This window comes from Seriola aureovittata, chromosome 1 (genome assembly GCF_021018895.1).
Source record: "Seriola aureovittata isolate HTS-2021-v1 ecotype China chromosome 1, ASM2101889v1, whole genome shotgun sequence".
NCBI lineage: Eukaryota > Metazoa > Chordata > Actinopteri > Carangiformes > Carangidae > Seriola > Seriola aureovittata.
Genome location: NC_079364.1, coordinates 9273162 through 9294919, shown reverse-complemented (window position 1 = coordinate 9294919; position 21758 = coordinate 9273162). Strand labels below are relative to the sequence as shown.

The following is a 21758-nucleotide window of genomic DNA, read 5'->3' as shown; positions in this document are numbered from 1 at the left end:
TCAAAGGGAGACAAGCAGCACTCCAGTTTATACCGTCATAGTATCAAATACTGGAAGTTAGATCCATGTAACTCTCCACAAGGCTTAATCTTACGTACTGTTTCCCCTGGGCCTATATTTATCAAACTGCTAAAAGTACATTTTTACATATTTATATGTGATAATGATTAGATATATTAGATTGTTATTCACATGTCAATTATTCCTGTAGATTTAAAGAAATTACAAATCTGTTCTTGAAGAATGACATAGCCCTGAATAAACTGTATGGATTTTTTTTTAAAGAATGTTCAATGTGGCAGATGTATCTATGATTGCCGGTTCCTTCTCTGAGTGTACAGGGGCTCAGCCATTTGAAAACTTTAGATTTGCTTTTAAAATAAGAGTAAGAAGAGTTTTCTCAAAGCTGCGTTCAGGGGGGATTTGTGCTTCTCATTAAACCTTTGAGAGCAAGATAATCAAAAGCATCACATCGACCTACACACAGTGGGTCAGTGCTCTGAGGGGTACTCAGTACATTTTCATTGGCTCCACAGAGGTGCTTCTTTCTTTTTCTATGGTAACTCACTTTTTCGCTCATCATGGTTAGTTTGCTTGAGACGGAAAGTGCCCTCTGGAGGGAGCCACAGAAGACAAAATAACCCTCAGTTTGAGACTGGAGACTACACTTTTTAAAACAGAAAAACATGTCAGACACTCGGAGCTTGACGTGATTGGTAGGGTCGAACTAAAGGACTAAAAGATGTCTCACCCTCTGCTGGCTGATTTTACCTAATCTTTGTTATTCTCTTTCTCACAAGTTTATTACTGAAAAGTCTAGATTTGCTCTGTACATGTTAAAGCAGACTTTACAGCAATAAAACCAAGTACCATCCAGGTTCATTGTTATGTGCCCTTTTGTCAAGACATTAATGCTTTTATATACCAGTGAGAAAACTTTTTTGTGAAGCATGCAATTCTGCAAACCTGCAGAAAACAAAATCAGGGTTGTAGCTTCGACTGAGGATAACAGGTTGTGTCCTGTATAGTAATTTCATGCCACTACTTTCCCTATTCAACCAGCTATTCAATCAGTAGTAAAGTCAGACAAGAGGTCTAAATCAGACACAAGAGAGCTGCTCAGAAGTCTTTGTCAGGGGAAACAGGCAGGTAAAAGATTTAATGCTGGATGAGCCAGCAGGTGGCGCCCTATCATTTCAAATGAAGAAGAATCTAAAATAACATGAATATTCAGCTCCTGACCCTCCTCAGTGTTACAGCCTGTAAAGCTTGTTTGGTCCTATCAAAGACATCTTTGCTCAATGCAGTGGCTCTCAAACTTTTTCTGACACGCCCCTCTTCAGAAGCCAAAGAAGTTCGCTGATAGGGGAAGTGACTAATGAAAAATGATCCATGTTGAATTTGAGTCAAATAAAGGTCAACAGAATGTCATCAGCAAACTCTTGTTTGTTAATTTTACCTACATAAATCATATTCATTCAACTTTCACTACATATTGTTCCCCTGGTCATCCAGGCCGCTCCCCCCTTGCAGTAGCTGTATGTCTACAAACCTCCGCCCCCCAGTTTGAGAACCAGTCGCTTAGTGTAATGGTTTTATACTTCCATCCTGAACAAAAATTCGCTATTATAACAAACACATTAGGCTTTATGCCCAAATCCATTATCAGAAAATGCTCGTTCCCTCAAGGTGCAGACAAAGAATCTATTGACAAACTAGTTCTGCTGCTCGTTTCATACACAGAGAATCACAGAGGTTTTATTATATCATTATGTATTCCTGCCATCTGTTGTATTGTTGATGGCCAGTGATGGGACAGGTGTCTGCTGACCGCACATGTTTATACAAGCGAATGATTAATCATTAATCTGGACTGCAAATACTGTGAGACAATATGCCCAACAGCAAGATAAAACATTATTCTTCTTTTAAAATGTTTGATATTACAGTGCATGGCTTTAATGTTTGCTTGCCTGTGTAAAAGCACTTCATGTACTAACTCCAACAGCATGTAAAACACAATCTTGTATTGTGATATCAATATATAATTATACAGCGGCTTCAGGACATATTCACACCCTTGTAGATTAAATTTTAAATGAGCAAAACTGCCATTTTTGTTCTTAGAAAACTGAGATCTCTCATTTACAATGTATTCAGACCCTTAATTTAGTGCTTTGTAGAAGCCCCTTTGGCTGCAGTTACAGCTTCAAGTCTTCTTCGGAAAGTGTCTACAGGCTGTGCACACTTGGATTTGGGCAGTTTATCTCATTCGTCCTGACAGATCCTCTCAAGCTCAGACTGGCTGGGACGTGTCTGTGAACCGCCACCTTCAGGTGTCTCCACAGATGTTATAGGGTTTAGGTCTTTTGTTTTGGCTCGGCCACTCAAGGACAGTGCACAGAAGAACCTGGTGCCACCATCAAGCTGGGTCAGAGTTCTTTAAATGCTGTTTAGCAAACTCCAAACAGGCTGTCATGTGCCATTTACTCAAAGTGGCTTCTGTCCAGCCACTCTACCTGAAAGACCTGAGTGCTGCTGAGAGATGGTTGTCCTTCCAGCAGGTTCCCCTTAACTGTGCAGAGGACTTCTAAAGCTCTGTTAGTGATTGTTGGGTTCTGGGTCGCCTCCCTGAACAAGGCCTTTCTTGCTAGGCTACTCAGTCAGGCCGGGGAGTCAGGTGTTTCCAAACTTCTTTCATTTCACAGCTACTGAGGTCACTGTTCTCCTGGGAACACTCGAAGCTTTAAAAATGGTTTTATACCTTTGCCCTGATCTATGCCTGACTACAATTTTATCACGGAGGTCTACAGAGAGCTCCTAGGTTTTTGTCCTGACATGCAGTGGGAATTGTGGGAGCTTATATACACAGGTATGTGCCTTTTTAAACTACACCCAGTCAAGGATAATTAAAGCAAACAGGATGCAACTGACCACAATCTGGTGTGCTACAGCAAAGGGTCAGAATATATTTGTAAATGAGATATTTCAGTTGGATTTTTAATAAATTTGTACACACTTTTAAGAACATGTTTTCACTTTGTCATTATGAGTGATTGACAAAAATATCAATTTAAAATTAAATCTACAAAACAATAAACTGCAAAAACTGAAGGGGTCTGAATACTTTCTGAGTAGTACAGTATACCAATACATATAGTTTACGATATAGAAGATCCGCTGAGAAACTGTTTATGGATAAAATATATGGATAAAAAGTGGCTAATCCCAGTGATGGAAAATAGCAGAAAATACCGTTCATAAGTACAAGTTTGAAGAACTTGTACTTTATGTGCGTAATTTCCATTTCATGAAATGAAAGCTGTGTAATCAGATTGTGGTTCTCCATTTTAAAACACATGCTTACTTTAAATTACACAAACTATATGAGATCCAACTCCAACTCAACCAACTACAACATTAAAATGCAGCTTACATGTAAATGTATCAATAATAAAGATTCAACAATAATGATTAAATACCAGACACAGGAGCCATTAGGTAGATTTTGGTGCCAATACTTTGATGCTTTTACTTAAGCAAAATTTTGAATCCTTGACTTTTACTTGGACTTGCGTTTACTTCTTCCACCACTGGCTATTCCAGAAAATTAAAGGTACTTGAACATATTCATGCAAAAGTCATATAAACAACTTTTAACTTGCAAAACCACTTTACACACTGTGTATAAAACTTTTGAAAAAAGCTTGTTTTGAGATGTTATGTATGGGAGGGAATTGCACGCATCATATGAAATCACCCAAGGCTGTGTGATATATTTTGTTCATTGTTTTGTTTTTTACTTGTTTGAAATATTATTCTCCTCAGCATCTTTTCTTTAATTCATATTGCTTGTTATTTTCTAATTACTTATTCATTTTGTTAATTATCTTTGTTTTCCTATAGGTATGACATAAACAATAAGGTTCACCCTCTAAAACACTATATACATATATATATAAATATATAATAGTATAAGTTGTGGTGATGTATAGCCTAAATTGTGTATTTTCACAGGAGTGTATGTCGTTTATTACTAGTGTGTCATGACATGCGCCGTGGAGCACTGTGGGAACACAGGGCACATTTTCAATGAGCCCCTTAAGTCCTACTTTAAATTTTAAAATTTCATAATTATGGAATTATAATGAAATAATTTATCATGCCAGTAGTCAGCAGCTTTCAGGCCCTCTGTCCTTAAACTCACAACAGACTCAATTTGCAGTTTAACTTTGGAGGCTTTGAGAGAAGCCTAAGATTGCCATGTTAAGGAAATATTTTTCTTTCCACTTGTCACCATAGATGCATCACTGAAAAGACCTGCTGGGCAAACACCCAGGGGTTCAAAGGGTCAGGTAGCCACAAAACAATTACAAACAGGTCAAAAAACGACCACAAAGAGGAGAAGGATGACTACAAAAAGACACAAGACGACTGCAAAGAGATACAAAACCACCACAAGATGCAAAACGATACAAGACACAAAGAGGCCAAAAAAAACACCACACAGACACAGCAGCAAAAACAAAGAGACACAAAAACAACTACCAAGAGACACAAAATGATTAAAAAGAAGGTGCGAAACCATCACAAAGAGACACAAAATGACTGCAAATGCAAAATGACTAAAGAGGGTGCAAAACAAAAACATAGAGAAGCGAAACAACTACAAAGAGATATAAAATGACCACAAGGAGTAAGACTACAAAGAAAAACAAAGCTACTACAGAGAGATCAAAACCACCATAAATACTGGCACAATGACAACAGATGCAAAAATAACTACAAGAGGTGAAACATAGACCACAAAGACAAACATGGGCTTTTACATATCTATAGCCAGGGCAGCACTGTCACATAATCCATCCATGCTTGTCACAAACGAACCTAAATCAGGTTTTGTGTAATGTTAAATATCTAATAGAAACGCAGCCCAATCATTCCCACAGTGCTTCGGCTCATTTCAGCTTTGCTGGATTTGTTAGTATTCTAAGAGAACTGGCTTTGCCATGGAGGGCAATTACGTTCACAGAAAATTAACATTCATTGTGCGTCAGTGACATTATGCGAGTATCTGTCTCAGTATGAAGCATCCAGGGACCGAGAGCCATGTAATCAATATCTATTAGTCCTCCCATCAGAAGAATTAGATTTCACTATTAGATCAGCCTGCTCCCCTGACTCAGTGTCAAACATTATAAGTTGACTGGACATGTCATGCACTGATGTAGCCGCCTAATGAAAGAGATCATGTTGAACTCAGATACAATAAGAGGAAATATGATCCATCTCACGAAGAGTTATTCTGTATGGATGCCAGTAGGTGTCAGGATCACACCAGTGAAAGAAACAAAAAGAAAAGTAAGGCTATAAAGCAGAAAGTGGCTTTCACATTTTATTAATATTGACATGGATACATACAGAAATGGTAAAATTATGGTTAGACTGTGTCAGAAACCAGGATTCATTTCTTTTAGAACTGCTCTTTGTATTTTTTTTTAATTACAAACCAAATTCAAACAAATGGGAGAAAAATTAAATGCAGCTGTGTGAATGGCAGTTTACACATATCTCATACAGAGTCTTCCTCTTATAAAAAGACCATCAGATGATAGGAAAAAGTTTTGGTTTTGTCTGTTGCGACTCACAGATGCATGTGATGATAGAAAAAACCCTGAAACAGAGAGAATTATGGGATCAGATTTGTGTTAAAATACTCTAAACTGTACATGATATCTATAAATGGCTCAAGACTGTTTTTTTTTTGTTTTTTTTTAATGATCACTTCAAAGTTTGTATGACACACAACTCGGTGAAAGAAAGTGTTTTATTGTTTGATGTCAAACCTGATCGGCTGTTGTAGTAAGTGCTCACAATAATGTGCTCCATTTAAAACGAAAAGATCCTTCTACTGCGGATCACAGAATTTGGTTTAGGATGGCATGATCAAATTCAAAAATGTCGCCCATTTAAAGTGCTTAACAACATATGCAGTGTTACAAATAACCTAGACAATAAATTAAACCAAAGACAGATAAATAACAAATATATGTAAAAACTCAAGATATTCAAACAGTCAACAAAAGCTAAATAATGAGATACATTTTGAACTTAATATCACAATTATACAAGCCATTGCACATTGTCACGTGATATATATATATATATATATATGTATATGTATATAGTGTTGTTTTTTTTCTTTTCAGAATAGCTAAAGAGCAGACGGCTTTGATTCAGAGACACTCCTTGGTTTCAGCTTCGCAGGTTCAGATCAACAATCCTTTGTTTCACAACATAAAACGAACTCCATGTTTAAGTAAATCCTGATCTCTTTTACTCAAGAGTTGAGTCTTTCGAGGAGACGTCGCTGTCAAAATCTTCTCTGAGCCTCGACGTATTCACTCAAGTGCTAAAATCGGTGGTGTATCTATACAGCAGGTCGTTAATCCTTGGGTTACAGGTGGGAGGTGAACACATCAGAGCTCTCGAGGCGGACCTGTGTGTGTGTGTGGGGTTTTTTTTTTTTTGGCTGAACTGGGGTCAGGTGCAGGGTCGTGCCGGGGAACTAGGGAGGCAGCAGCGGGGGTTTGAAGGTGCAGGCTCCGGTACACTGACGAGGGGAGAGCATCTTACAGGAGAAATGGTGAAGGGCGTCATGAGCTTCTGGGGAGGAACAGGTCCATCAGTGAGCAGATGAACATACATAACACTCTCACAAATTATTGTTGAATAAATCAGCTGTGAGTTGGATGTTTTTTCCCTAAATGTTGTCAAAGGATAGGTTCCCATTTCTAAAGTCTGTCCATTTGCTCCTTATGGGCATGTTTGGACTGCGTTTGGTCTCTGTCATTGTTCCCATGGCTGGATTCACATCAACAACAACAACAACAACAACAACAACAACAACAACAACAACAACAACAACAACAACAACAACAACAACAACATGTCTGCCCAGAAACCAGCCAGTAGTTGATTCATTGATTGGTTGACAATAAGAAAAATGATAATTGTTCAAAAGTCATTTACCAAATTTGAATATGTACTAATTTCAATTTCAATTCAACATATTTGGATTTTTGACTGTTGGTCAGACAAAACAAATATTTGAGCTTCAGAGAATAATGATGGACCTTTATCTGACACTATTTACAATGTATACACTGAACAATCAATCAATTATTAGACAAAACAATCAGCATTTGTGAAAATAATAGTTGGTTGCAGCCTTAAAATTCTTCTATGATGGAATAATACGACCTTGCCCATCGAATTAATGTGTCTTGAGAAATTACAGCAATGTCATAAAATACTTTCTAACAAATGAGCTCGATATAAACTAAAAGGATTTAGGTCTTAAAACCAGATTTTGGCGCAGAGACGCTGTACAGGACCAGGGTATCAAGATGGAGGATGAGGACCATATCGCTGCAATTCTAATTTAGTGGTGCAAATTTCTGACAAAACTGTAGTTAATCAAAAGATGTAGACTTATATTAAATGGAGAAAACCTGGGCACCTGGGCAGATGTCCAGCCTTGATTGTTCCTTCTGTCCATACGAGGGACATCTGATGATTTCCATGACAAAATCCACAGTCCCTGCACTGGAGGCTTTCGCAGTCTAAGTCCCACATATCAAGTGGGTATCTTCCAAAGTTAAGAATGTTTTTAGTACAAAATGTCCTCTTCATGTTTTCATAAGCCAGGTTTCCATCCTAATGTAGTTTAACCAAATTGCCTTCCTCTGCCACTGTGCCAATTTTAGAAGGTGGTTAATCAATTAAATAAATGTTAATTCTCCCTTCAGTGCCATTAAACCACTGCAGAAGAAGAGGGTGCTACGAGACGACATACTTGTAGGAGTCAAACCTCAAACTGTGAAAACAATGTAGGAAACATGTTAAAAAATATGTTTGTTTCACGTATTAATTTGAGAATAGTTATGGCCTCCTCATCGCTCCACACACATTGATGTTTTCACCTGCTGCCATTTTTCATTGTTCATTCGCCTTGTCTGTTTCCTTGTGTTTCCTTTTCCTTTGTGTCACATTTTGCTTTTTTTGATACGCCAACTTTTCCACCTCAGCAAAGTGATTTTTTTCAATGTTTTCAAGCTCTTCAGGTTCTTTATGTGCAAACTGAAAATACACATAAAAAGCCGGTGGATGGAAACACACTTATTGTGGAGGGCTAGTACCGAAAAGAAGAACTTTAGTCATAAAAAGGCTGTGACTTTGTAAGACGGACAGTTGTTTGACTGGATTCAGATCCGCTAAAGCCTCGATTTAACTTTGGCTGTAGTTACAATTTAACAAGGAGTGTGATTTTTTTTCCGTCACTTACATGGAAATTGCTTCAATAAGGGATCTTTGTACAGCAGCATGAACTAAAGAGACCAATAGTGCTTCCAGTGTACATTTGGACATGTGAGTATTGATTTAAGACTGAGGTGAAAAAAATGTGAACCTATCCTTTAATGGTGTCTTACTGTAAATATTCATCACAAGAGATGTTTAATTAAAAAAAGTAGCACTTGCATATTTATGTTTGTAGGTTAAAAAAAAAAAAAGACATTTATCCATGTCCCTTTCTGGACCAGATAAAATTACCTTTTAGCTTCTGCTGTATTGCATAACGAGCCTTTCTCTCTTGGTCCAACTCGCTGCACAAAGTGTCTATCAAAAACATAAAATGAATTAAAAAAAAAAAAAGGTCAAAAAAGGAATAAAAAGAAAAAAAAAGAAAATGTGAGCTGCTGTGTAGCATCTGAAGTGAAGGAGTGTAATGTATGCCGTTTGCCCCTATGGTATTTAGAGTGACCCCTCTGTGTACTTGAACCCTGTATTTAAACTACTGTAACATTAAACCAATCCTTTAACGGGTGGCATTAGTTGCTGTCTACTGCATGTAACTGATACAGCACGACATAATGGTCTGTCTATTCAATTTTCCAGAGCATGATTTAGGAGAAAATAACCTTTGCACACAAAACAATGTGGTTTCAGTTTCACCTTTTGATATCTAATAATTTACTTCAACTGCAGGAGGAAAAAAATCTGGAGTTTACAGGAAAAAGGCTGGACACAAATCGCCAATATTTCAATATGCAAGTGTCACTTTTCCTTTCTGTTTTGGTTTACAGGCATGTTGGTTCGGATTGATTGAGACGACCTATGTTATTTAAACGTTTTTTGTGGTTCGATTTTTTTTTTTTTTTTCCCATAAACTTAAAGAGCATTGATCTACATCCGCTTTACAGTCAGAATCTATGAAGGCACAAAGTTTAGAAAGAAACCAACCTCGAACAATCTGCAGCTGCTGGACCATTTCCTCTCTGTAGGACAGCTCACGCTTCATTTGATCCTGAAAATTATCTGAAGAGCATAAAGGACAAAATAACTCACTCTGCTCCAAACATCTAGGCTGTAAGCAGAGGGGTTTAAGATCCAAAAAAAGATGCAAAATACATCTATGACTTTGACTCACAAAATACACCCAGACTCACTTCGGTCCTACCTTTTAAATGCTGAAATTCTCTCTCCAACTTTTTCCTCAGCTCCACTTGCTCCACGAGCTGCTTCTGCAGTTCCTCTGCAAAGGAAAAAATATGTTTATTTCCACACCAAATTATTTTCATCTGCATGGAAATCTCATTATTCACCCTAAAACACAGAAACGCTTCCCGTCTGACACCTACAGTGCTTCTGAGCAAACAGCAGGGATAAGAATTAAAACAGTATAATGCAAAAAATAGGAAAAAAAAGAGAAAATATCAACAAAAACATCTTTAAAAAAAAAACGAAAAAAAATCTTCTCTATCCTCATCTACCTCACATCAATTTGGTTCCACTTACTATGATATATTTTGAATTTCTGCACATAAAGATGATTTATGTCAGCCCAGTAAACCGACTTCAGGTGCGTTAACACCCTTGATAACAACCATTTCACTGCTTTCCTTTCGCTCGCTGCCACAGTAATTGCCATGCATTGCCTGGAGGTTGAGACGATAATAATGGAGTCCCAGGGTTTTTCCAAGCGTTGTAAAATAATTAGCTGCCGTGCCTCGGGGTTATGGCTCTGTTCCTTAAAATATTAATAGCCTCTAAACGATTTCCTCTTACAATAATAAGTCAAAACTCCCACATCTCGTGATTAAGTGGTTAACAACTATGGAAACACTTTAGGCCCACAAAAATGTAAATTCACATTCAGATTTTGGCACGTCATCTCCGGCCGTGGGCTTTTAGCTGCATTTCAAATGTGGCGGAAAACAAGGTTTAATATTTGTATAAAGCACATTTATTTTTAATTGTTTATCTATTTCAACAACTAAAAATGAAAATAAATCATAAAAACTAGAAATGTATTTGTATTTAATTAAATTTAGTATCTTACATTTGAAAATAAGAAATAAATATCTGTTATAATTAAATATGGTAACCAGGCCCTGACAGCTGCTGTATAAATCTGTTGCCTGTCGATACATCTTCCCAAATTACAATCTGCACAGGAATAATTTCCAATGATAATGAATCGCCTGCTTCACTTTTTTTCCTCTCTTTTATGTCCTTCTGATCCTGGAAACAGCCTCTTACCTTTAGCCATGTTCTCCAGGTCTCTTTCATGCACGCTGATGTCGATGCGCAAAGCTCCATCGGCTGCGCAAAAACAACAAGAACACATAATTAAAGCTACAATTGAGTCATCTTTGTGACTGTGGTGCTGTCAAAGAAGTGTGTGGAAACACAGGGAAGTAACTAAAACATGAAGAATGAGTAGTTTTTTTTAATTCGTGATAAAATGTGAAGCAGAATAATTAAAAACCTTGTCTGTCCCTCTGCTCCTGACAGGAAGCTGCAGAGCGCGGGTTCTGTACATCAGACACGTGATGAGCACCTGAACATCAACAAGAGCAAATAATTTTTCAGTTAAAAGAGACGAAAACGCCCAAATTTGCATTAATAACCAAGTCCTACCATAAACTGCTTAAATAATCACCGTTGGATCTGCGGGGGCTGCTCGATTGTTTGGACCCAAACGACGAGGGCTCCTTCTCCTTTTCATGCGCGTACACCTGCAAAATGAGGCAGACATTCGTGTTTAATAACGCGCACCAATTATATGTCATTTACTGCAGTTCTTCACGTAATTGGGGCGTCAGCTCTTCAAAAAGCAGGAACCCTGCAATTTGTTGTCAAGATGCTGATATGATTCCCTAAAGAAAGTTGAATGGTTTTGCACTGAAAAACACTAAAGTGGCGGTAAAACAGAAAATCATTTTCATAGAAATACATCAAAAAAATTAAATCAGGATTAATTAGGGTTGCACTTTAATTACCCTGACTGAAAATCGCAACATCTGCGCTACACTGGTACAAATTAAGGTGGATCCTAATTGATCTTTTGGAGGTAAAAGGCGGATGTGTTGCCTTGCTCAAGAGCACTTCGGCAGGACAGATGAATGACTGTTTCTAACACCACTAGCCCGCCCTACTAACCTTTGCTCTTATTAAGACTTATAAAATATGACAATCAAATATCTCCATCTTGATTTTCTTTTAATTCAGGGCCACTTGGTCTTGATTACATTTTTATCGGCCTCCTCTTTTCCACAAACTCTTATATTCTCCACCACTGCGACAATTCAACTTCCCCCACGGGGATCATTAAAGTTTCATTTAATCTAATCTTACTTCATGAAGAGGAGAGCCATTACGCATCTGTCTGTCCTCATCTGATGACCCAGTGTGCGCGGAGTCCTCCGGTGATGCTGCTGCTGCTCCGGGGCTGGAGGGATCAGGATGCTCCTGGCTCTCCTCAGCAGACGCGGGGACTCGGTCCGGCACGTGGGAGTCATGGTGGTCTCCTCCCGGTGAGATCTGGATCGTGTCCTCATCGTCTTGGCCCCGGTTGGATTCCACATCCACGTCTGGGTCATCGTCGTCGTCCACCACGCTGTCTCTGTCCGGTGATATCGATCTGTAACTAGAGCTCTCGCTGATAAAATCCGGGGACAGGTAGCCAGGGCGCACGCCGTAGCTGTCCCGGTTACCGTAGAGTTTGGCGATGGTCTCTGCGTCTTTGACCACGGGTCTGAAGGCCGAAATGTAGCTGATTTTCCTCTGGGAGGTCTCGTCCCCGGATTTGTCCTCGTCGTTCCTGGTGGAGGAGGACTGGGAGCTGGGACAGCGCTCTCCGCCGTCCAGCTGCTGGTGAGGGTGGAGGGTGTCTTTGGGTGTGTTTGCGCCCCGGTCGCTTTGGTCCGATAAGTCGAGCTCGCCCTGCCGGATGCCTGGCAGCTCAGGAGGAGGTTTTGGTGCAGACCCCGGGTAGGGCGGCAAGGGGAGGCCGCCGGGTGTAGGCCAAAACATGGGGAAAGTAGGGTAGAGTGTGTCCTTTGCGCCAGGCCAAAACACACCAGACACATTGGTTTTGTTCGCATCAGGCACACCGTCACTCTTTTTCTGACACAGCCCATAGCTGGGGAAGCCATAGGGGTGGTGGGGGAACAGAGGTGGGGGGATTTTCTGAAGCATGCCAAAGCTCTTGCTGGGCACTGGGATGACTGGATAGCTCCGTGCGCCGCCCGCCAAACTCAAGTTATTATTCCCCTGATCCTCGTCGCACCGTAAAGTTTTGTGAGGGATCTCAGGGGAACTGGTTTGGGCAAGGCTGGACGAGGCCTGTGATTTCATCGGTGAAGACATTCCCGACCCGCTCATGGGCAGAGTCCTCTTTCTACTCCCCCCGTTGAACATGGCCTTAACATCCTCCCATGCGTGGTTAATGTCATCAGATGGTTTTTTTTCTGTCAGTTTCAGGTGGCGTCTCCACGAATTAAAGTTGGCCGCGTCCGGCTGCAGATACTTGGACTCTGGGGTGCGATGCGAGTGGAAAATGAATTTATTTGGGGAGAAATACATGTTGCAAAAGCTGCATTTGATGCACTTTGCTCTGGAGCTGTTGTATCTGGCGGGTATGAAGCTGCCTCTGCAGCCCCAGGCGCATTCATGAGACACATCAAATGCGAAATTTTCTGGTAGCTTTGGGGGGCTATGCGCTCCCAGGAAGGACTTGCAGAGCCTCTCGGCCTCCCGTTTGGTGATCATGCCGCAGCGCCTGGAGGAGATTGGCATGGCCCCGGCTCGCCGCAGGAGCTCCAGCTGGACGGGGGTGCACTGCACACAGGTGATGCCCAAAGCGACCCGGCGGTTGTGTATCTCGTTGTAGCTGTAGTTTTTCAGCAGGGTGTTAGAAATCTGCGCCAGGCAGAGTCTCTCCTTACCGTCTATGACCAGAGACACGATGGGTACCCCGTACAGGGAGGTCTCACTCACTTGGTTTGGTTTGAGGGAGCTGGGGCTGGAGAAACTCTGTGCGTCCTGCTTTAAACCCGGGGAAGAGCTGGCGTCTCGTCCAGCGTCTCGAAGCTGTCCGGGCATCGACTCCATCCCTGGAAGTCTGTCAATTAGAGAGAAAACTGGAGTGAACCAGAGGCCAGCCATGTATGTCCACTGCCACGCCATTCAGTTTGTGAGAATTAAAATAAAAATAAAACACCTCAAATATGTTAAAGAATATAATAATAATAATAATAATAATAATGTAATTTCATGCAAGTGAAATACACATGAAGTCAGGAGAGTATTATCTGTCTTAAAAACAGGTACATGAGATAATATCCTATTGATGATAATAATAATAATTATTATTAAGTAGGAATATTTATAGAAGGCTATAAGTATGCCTATTAATGTTGATATTCATGGGGCTTAAAAATAATAATAATAATAATATTAATAATAATAATAAAATTAGATTGATAAATTATATTTTAGATGACCAAATAAAGTCTAACATCAGGCTGTTGCAGGAGGTTATATTATCGAGAAGTGAAATCAATCAGTCTTGTCGTTAATTATTTCTCGTATCGTTTCATTCCTCCTCTCTCAGGTTATCCGGGTTCCTGCGCGGAGGTGGATCTACTGCTCCTCTTATCTTCAAATCGGCTCAGCACTTATGGGGCAACTGCTTAAGAGCCACATAAGATCCTTATACGCGGATAAGGACAGAAGGAAAATGCAGCCTGAGCTGCGCCAATGCGCTTAGCAGGGAGGAAAAGAACAACTATAAGCTGCTTTCCTGGTAATTACACAGATCGAAGCGTGCTTCTTCACATTGTTAATAAAAGACTGGCCCTATATATAATTAAAGCTTCTGCGCAGATTAGCCTCAGACAGTTGCTCGAAATTAGGTTGAATCAGGCCTATCTCACGTTCACCTGCGCATACTTACTTTTTACCTCGAGTCACTGGCCACTAAAATACATGTAAGCAGCCCGCAGCCGCGCCAACGATTCAACCCAATAACTGATGTGAATAAGAACTATTTTTAGAGTGATTGATAGCGAGTATTTGACACGTTCCGATCACATTTTGCATGCGAAATAAAAGACAAAAATAAAACATTTAAAGCAAAACTAGCAAGACTTCTGGCAGAATTATATATATAAAAAAAGAAAATACATACCTTTCTCTCCTAAAAAGACGACACACTCCAGCGGGATTTAGGATGGAAAAATAATAAATAATATGAATATTAACAGATGTAAATGCAGGCCCGGTGAGTCCAGAGAGGGACGATCTTAAAAACCAAGCGGTGTGGCGGTAGAAACTCTGCGCTGGAGTCTTTATTTCAGTTTATTTCAGTGCAGGCAGCAGCAGACAGGACCTCCATCCTGTTGGAGCCCTGGGAGGTGAATGGCTTGTAGACAGGAAGCACATGGCATCTCTCTCTCTCTCTCTCTCTCTGCCCCCTCCCTCTCTCTCTCTCTCTCTCTCTCCCACACACACAGACGTGCAGAACTAGCACTACACACCAGTATTCATTTACAATTATGTCGTTTTGACGCACAAATATGATCAGAAACAAAAATATCACGCCCAATTAGGCCCCTGCTGACCCCAAATGGAGGACTACTTTGACCCATTTGTTACTGTATTACATATAGGCTAATTAAGAAAAGAACAATATAACATAATCATAGAAAAATCATAGAAGTGAAATTATAACAGTGATTATTGCGACCCCCTCCCCTGGACCTCGTCAAGGATGGACCCTCTAGGGGGCCCCTGGACCCCACACTGGGAACCACTACTGGCCTAACTGATCATGCACAGTGTGTATTAAGGAGTATTTCTACCGCAGCAGCAGCGAGCTGACAAACAGTGGCACTATGGAGGGCAACAAGAATGACAAAAGGCACGGGCTCATTTATCAAGTTACAGGACCATCTGTTAGGCTTCCACGCCGGCCACGCAAATCAATCTGAGGCCTCTGCGATGAAAGAGAAGTAAGAGGGAGACATGAGGAATAAATAATAAGAAGAAAGACGACTTCGATTCGGAGGCTTTTGTTCGTGCGTCAAATAATATGGAGGCGTTTGAACATGTTTTCTGCTCAGACGCTCTGCGATGAAAGTGAGTGAATCTGGGATGAGCTTCTGCTTCTGCTGCTGCTGCTGATGATGATGCCTCAGGCCAGACTGTCACACATACACGCACACAGGCAAAGAGGAAGCCCAATCTGTAAATGCAAAGGGGGGGGGGGGGGGGGGGGGGATCAGCAGTGTAAACGGAATAGTAAAGCCCATTGTTTGCCTTAAAGACACCAATTTATTATTAATAACCGGATCGATGACTTAAGAAAGCTCGATTGTCCCGACCAGAGAGAAGTGTCCATACCTGCAGCAGGTGGGAGGACATGGCTGCACTGACGTCCTGGACGCACCCCGGAGCCCAAGTTTGGTGTTGGGCGCCACTACACATGACAGTTTCATTATATCATACAATGAAACTGACACCCAGACACCAACCAGCTGAAATGATGAGTTGATTGATCAGTTGATGGACTGATGGAACAATTTTTTATAAGATTTGCCAAAAAAATCCCTGGGAATTCTTAAGTGTGAATATTTGCCAGTTGATAATAAACTCAGCATCTTTGTATTTTTGACTGTTCAGACAAAACAAGTCATAAGTCGGTCATAATGAGATATTTGAATATATTTGCTTGTGCTTCAGTGAGCAATAATGGGAATTTTTCATTATTTTCTAACATACACTTGTGATGGCATAATACTAGCACAAGGCTTTCTGTGTGTTCACTACATGACACTGAAAAAACATTTAATGAAACACTTTACAACCATAAACTAAAACAATTCAGGTCTTAAAATCCTACAAGATGTTAGGAACCTGTCACAGTTGAGGCTGAACTTTAGTGATGCTAATATCTCACAAATTCACCATTTATCAAATGATGTGGACCCAAAGGATAAGGAGTCAACATGGGGCTTTTGGGTCTGTTTTGCGTGGTTGGTAATCCAGCTTTGCTTCTCCTCCAACTTCTGATTGAGTATTATCTAGAGACCAATGACTCAGTCAGGCCGATATTAGCTTACCAACAAAAAAAAGGGACAAAAAACATTTGCTCTTATCATAATCTCTGCGCCCTCTAGCAGCCACATGACGGGAGCAAAGGAAGATGGTTGACGTTATAGAGCGACAAAGTCTGTGCAGGGGAGGAGGTCGGGTTGGATGAATGTGTTGGACAAAACATTGAACTTTAACACAGGAGGCCGCTGTTCATTTCCTATTTCAACCCAACAGTCAATGTGGTTTCTTTTAATCATGACGACGAACGTCCTCTGACCTTAACAAAGCATTCGTTTCAGCCCAAACCATCATCTTTCCCTGAACCTGACCAAACCTTTACGGCAGCACTGTCGCATCATAGACGGGTCGTATCAGAGGGTGGAGACAAATAGGTTGGAAGACTTGTTGAAAAAAAGACTATTAACTGAAATACATTATCCAATTTTTTCCCCCCTAATCTCAGTATCAATATCAATATCGACTTGAAGTAGTATTGATCGGGCCAGAGTGTCGTCTGTCCTTTAGCTACAACTATCTTGGTGAAGCACGTTTTCTTGTTTTCTTCCTGTCCTATATGAGCAGTTTCATGTGTGAATTGTGAAAGTTATGTTTCGGCCATAGACGTTCATCAGGCGTCCATCTCTTATTATGAAATAACAACATCTTCAAACTGAAGCAACAGGCCGAAGCAAACTATCAAAGGTGTAGTCAAATCACCAACCTCATCAGTGATGCCTGACGCCGGCTGAAGGTCTGTCTTTTGTATGACTCCATTCTTCTCTACTTCAGGTACAGTATCTAAAAAGGTGGGTGGTTACAGTAGTAGTATTTGTTGTGGGGTGGGGTGGGGTGGGGTGGGGTGGGGGGGATCAGAGGAGGCAGTGAACAAAACTTCAGCTTGGGCCCCAGAAGATCTCAGGGCGGCCCTGCCTTCAGACTGAGCCGGTGCACCTGTCAGAGAAAGAGCCAAGAGAAACCAGACAAATGGTTTTTAGACACTTTATCATAAATAAAGAGACATCACATGGCAGACAAATTCATCCATCAGGATACACTTCATACACCCGGGCTGATGCGAGTGTGTGTGAGAGGAGAGGAGAGTTTGGAGTGTGTGTGTGTGTGTGAAGAGTGTGAGATGAGTGTGTATGAAGCACCATCAACCTGTGTGCAGCCTGAGCTCGCCAGTTTTACCTCGCTGCAATATTGATGCTGAACCTGATCCTAAGCGCATCCTCTCCTCTTTCACCATCAAGAGGCTTCCCCTGCAGCCCCCGCCAATAATTACAATTTTATACTGTAATTATTCCTCTCTTTTTAATTATTTAGACCGCCGACTTGAATGCAGCCATTGTCGCTGCTTATTCCGGGGGAAACGTGAGCTGACGTGGCGGGATCAGCAGCGAGGAGTTTTTAATTAGACATTTCAGCGGTAATTTTAGGCGAGCTCGTTATTATTACTGTTGGATACAAATTACCCGGGCCTCATTGATATGCGCTCAATTGTTTAAACACACCTTTAACCTGAAATATTCATGCGCTTCAGGTTTAAGCCATGAGGAGTCCCACCTCACCAGGTGAACCCGGACCTGATGGGTTATTTAACGGGACGATGGATGCGACGGTAGTTTTGGAAAATAACGTTTATAAAGCGTTTGATTTCCATTTTAGACGTTTGGCGTTTCTCATTGTTGCCGCAGAGGACTGGAGACTGTGTGGACATCGGTTTAAATGTCTGGAGAGTTTAAAAAAAACAAAAAAAAAACACTTAAATGGAAGTCACAATAAAAAACGACTAAACCCATAAATTCAGTTTTACAAAACCTCACATGGGAAGTTCTCATGTAGCTGCTGCACCTAATGAAACAGTATTCTTAATTCTGGAGACTCTAGGTTACCTTTGCTCCATCAGTCCCCTTCTCCCCTCCTCTCCCTTTTTATATTCCCTTTTTTAAAAACTTTTATTTAATTGACTTTATTCTATTTATTCTTTTCTATTTTACGCTTCAAACTAACTTAAAATCATAATAAAGACTGTCCCTTTGTTCCTGCTGTGGACACTTGAACCACATTTCACTTCTTTAAGTAAAAATTTCACTGAATTACTTTCACTTGTATTTTTTATTTTTTTTGCAGTCAATGTCAGCGCCTTTCTGTTTTAATTATTTTTTTTTTATTGTTTTCAAGTGGTAGGCTACTCTAAAGAATTTCTGCCTCGTGTCAAGCACTGTTTGAAATGTGTTATACAAAAAAAACATTGCTTGCTTCACCAATTCTACAAGTCATATTGCTGTATTATAATTGTAAAAGCCAACAAACATGGCATATTGTGCTTTAAGGGAGAATTTATGCCTTATTTGTCTTTAAACTTGATTTTCTTATACCACAAACTGGAGATTAAGTCCAAACCTATTGTTTAACCATTGTCACATCATTTACTGTATCATTGTCCAATGGAAACATGCAGCCTATAAATAATGGAAAGACATAAACGTCTAAAGCAAGAAAAAAAACAACGAGGCTTTAAGAAGCGAACTCACACCTCCACGATTAAAACATCCAACGGGAGTGTGTGTGTGTGTGTGTGTGTGTGTGTGTGTGTGTGTTTGTGTGTGTTTTAATGCCACGGACCGTTGATTTGAGTCCAAAGCCCGCGTTGGGATTGGAGCTGAAGTATTATCATATTTTTCTGCAGGGCGTGTTTCATCTCATTGTTAAAGGTTTATTTCCCGAACATTTTTTGTCATATGATGTAAAAAGACAAATCAAGCCGGCTTCAATCAGGACAGGTTTAATATCGGCAGCAATTGAGGCCAAATGTTTTATAATTAACAGTTGTATCAGCACCCTATAAAACCATGACCCCTATAAATCCCATTTTAGAGACCAATCAATCCTCCTCTTGGACGAAAGGGCCTATTGATCCCTCGCTGCTCGGCTCACTTAAACGCTTTCTCCGGATCCTTTTTTTTTTGTTTCCAGTGAAAAGAGCATTTCGATTGCACTTTTTATTGGAGGAAAGATTCCGCCGAGAGGAAAGCGATGGCTCGAAAATGAAACGGTGACATTTTAATTACAGGACATTGATAAAGGGATCTGGGTAATGGCTGTGTACAAGGCGGCCACTCATTGTCCCGCCTGATGTGCTAATCAAGTCGGACTGCTGTGGAAAAAGGTCACCGGCCGATACAAAGCAGAGACGCAGCTCGGTGGGAATTTGGGAATATGAATGTCCCGGACTGCCTGAGATGAAGACGCATCTCCAAACAATGCGCGGTCAATATCCCGGGGAGAGGCCCGCCAGATGAGATCATGGGGCATCAAAATTTTCATTCCAGACATATTATCGCTATAGGTCACTGCAAGCACAACCATAGATCATCCGATGCTACAATTTACATGTGACAGAAAACATTTGTGGCTGTCACAGTGCTGGACTGACTCACTGCCTCTGCTCCTTGGAGGCTGCAGGTTAGTTAAATCAAGCCATCGGATCGGCAGGTGTGTTAACAGTCACGTTATCGTGTCAGCTGCATAATGAAATGCAGCATCCTGACTTATCATTATGAGCTGAATGACAATGATTTTTACTAACACTGACGCAAAGCACGCCCCGCCTAAACCCCCACCTGCAGAAAAAAAAAAAAAAACACTTAAATGGAAGTCACAATAAAAAACGACTAAACCCATAAATTCAGTTTTACAAAACCTCACATGGGAAGTTCTCATGTAGCTGCTGCACCTAATGAAACAGTATTCTTAATTCTGGAGACTCTAGGTTACCTTTGCTCCATCAGTCCCCTTCTCCCCTCCTCTCCCTTTTTATATTCCCTTTTTTAAAAACTTTTATTTAATTGACTTTATTCTATTTATTCTTTTCTATTTTACGCTTCAAACTAACTTAAAATCATAATAAAGACTGTCCCTTTGTTCCTGCTGTGGACACTTGAACCACATTTCACTTCTTTAAGTAAAAATTTCACTGAATTACTTTCACTTGTATTTTTTATTTTTTTTGCAGTCAATGTCAGCGCCTTTCTGTTTTAATTATTTTTTTTTTATTGTTTTCAAGTGGTAGGCTACTCTAAAGAATTTCTGCCTCGTGTCAAGCACTGTTTGAAATGTGTTATACAAAAAAAACATTGCTTGCTTCACCAATTCTACAAGTCATATTGCTGTATTATAATTGTAAAAGCCAACAAACATGGCATATTGTGCTTTAAGGGAGAATTTATGCCTTATTTGTCTTTAAACTTGATTTTCTTATACCACAAACTGGAGATTAAGTCCAAACCTATTGTTTAACCATTGTCACATCATTTACTGTATCATTGTCCAATGGAAACATGCAGCCTATAAATAATGGAAAGACATAAACGTCTAAAGCAAGAAAAAAAACAACGAGGCTTTAAGAAGCGAACTCACACCTCCACGATTAAAACATCCAACGGGAGTGTGTGTGTGTGTGTGTGTGTGTGTGTGTGTGTGTTTGTGTGTGTTTTAATGCCACGGACCGTTGATTTGAGTCCAAAGCCCGCGTTGGGATTGGAGCTGAAGTATTATCATATTTTTCTGCAGGGCGTGTTTCATCTCATTGTTAAAGGTTTATTTCCCGAACATTTTTTGTCATATGATGTAAAAAGACAAATCAAGCCGGCTTCAATCAGGACAGGTTTAATATCGGCAGCAATTGAGGCCAAATGTTTTATAATTAACAGTTGTATCAGCACCCTATAAAACCATGACCCCTATAAATCCCATTTTAGAGACCAATCAATCCTCCTCTTGGACGAAAGGGCCTATTGATCCCTCGCTGCTCGGCTCACTTAAACGCTTTCTCCGGATCCTTTTTTTTTTGTTTCCAGTGAAAAGAGCATTTCGATTGCACTTTTTATTGGAGGAAAGATTCCGCCGAGAGGAAAGCGATGGCTCGAAAATGAAACGGTGACATTTTAATTACAGGACATTGATAAAGGGATCTGGGTAATGGCTGTGTACAAGGCGGCCACTCATTGTCCCGCCTGATGTGCTAATCAAGTCGGACTGCTGTGGAAAAAGGTCACCGGCCGATACAAAGCAGAGACGCAGCTCGGTGGGAATTTGGGAATATGAATGTCCCGGACTGCCTGAGATGAAGACGCATCTCCAAACAATGCGCGGTCAATATCCCGGGGAGAGGCCCGCCAGATGAGATCATGGGGCATCAAAATTTTCATTCCAGACATATTATCGCTATAGGTCACTGCAAGCACAACCATAGATCATCCGATGCTACAATTTACATGTGACAGAAAACATTTGTGGCTGTCACAGTGCTG

At 40.5% G+C, this 21758-nt stretch overlaps 1 protein-coding gene across 4 annotated transcripts; it reads right to left on the bottom strand.

The window, feature by feature from the left end:
- Positions 1-5388: 5388 nt before the first annotated feature.
- On the bottom strand, positions 5389-14731 carry skor1a (SKI family transcriptional corepressor 1a). 4 transcript variants are annotated; one of them, XM_056391244.1, is made up of 9 exons: positions 14537-14731; positions 11701-13468; positions 11006-11081; positions 10832-10903; positions 10603-10665; positions 9521-9595; positions 9304-9378; positions 8614-8679; positions 5389-6666 (listed from the first exon to the last, which is right to left on the bottom strand). In XM_056391244.1, exons 2-9 carry the CDS (start codon positions 13456-13458, stop codon positions 6569-6571), a joined length of 2283 nt encoding a protein of 760 aa, XP_056247219.1. In that variant the 5' UTR covers positions 13459-13468; positions 14537-14731; the 3' UTR covers positions 5389-6568. The 4 variants fall into 4 exon arrangements, with proteins under 4 accessions (XP_056247219.1, XP_056247302.1, XP_056247392.1 ...); XM_056391327.1 differs by having other exon boundaries at positions 5389-6663; XM_056391417.1 differs by lacking the exon at positions 8614-8679.
- Between the last annotated feature and the right edge of the window lie 7027 nt (positions 14732-21758).

Excerpts from the sequence above, each read along its gene's own strand:
- skor1a (XM_056391244.1), bottom strand. The coding sequence starts at position 13,458 with ATGGAGTCGATGCCCGGACAGCTTCGAGACGCTGGACGAGACGCCAGC. Across the intron at positions 10,666-10,831 it reads GGAGCAGAGGGACAGACAAG|CCGATGGAGCTTTGCGCATC; the intron begins GTTTTTAATTAT and ends GTTTTTGCGCAG. Across the intron at positions 9,596-10,602 it reads CCTGGAGAACATGGCTAAAG|AGGAACTGCAGAAGCAGCTC; the intron begins GTAAGAGGCTGT and ends TTTCCTTTGCAG.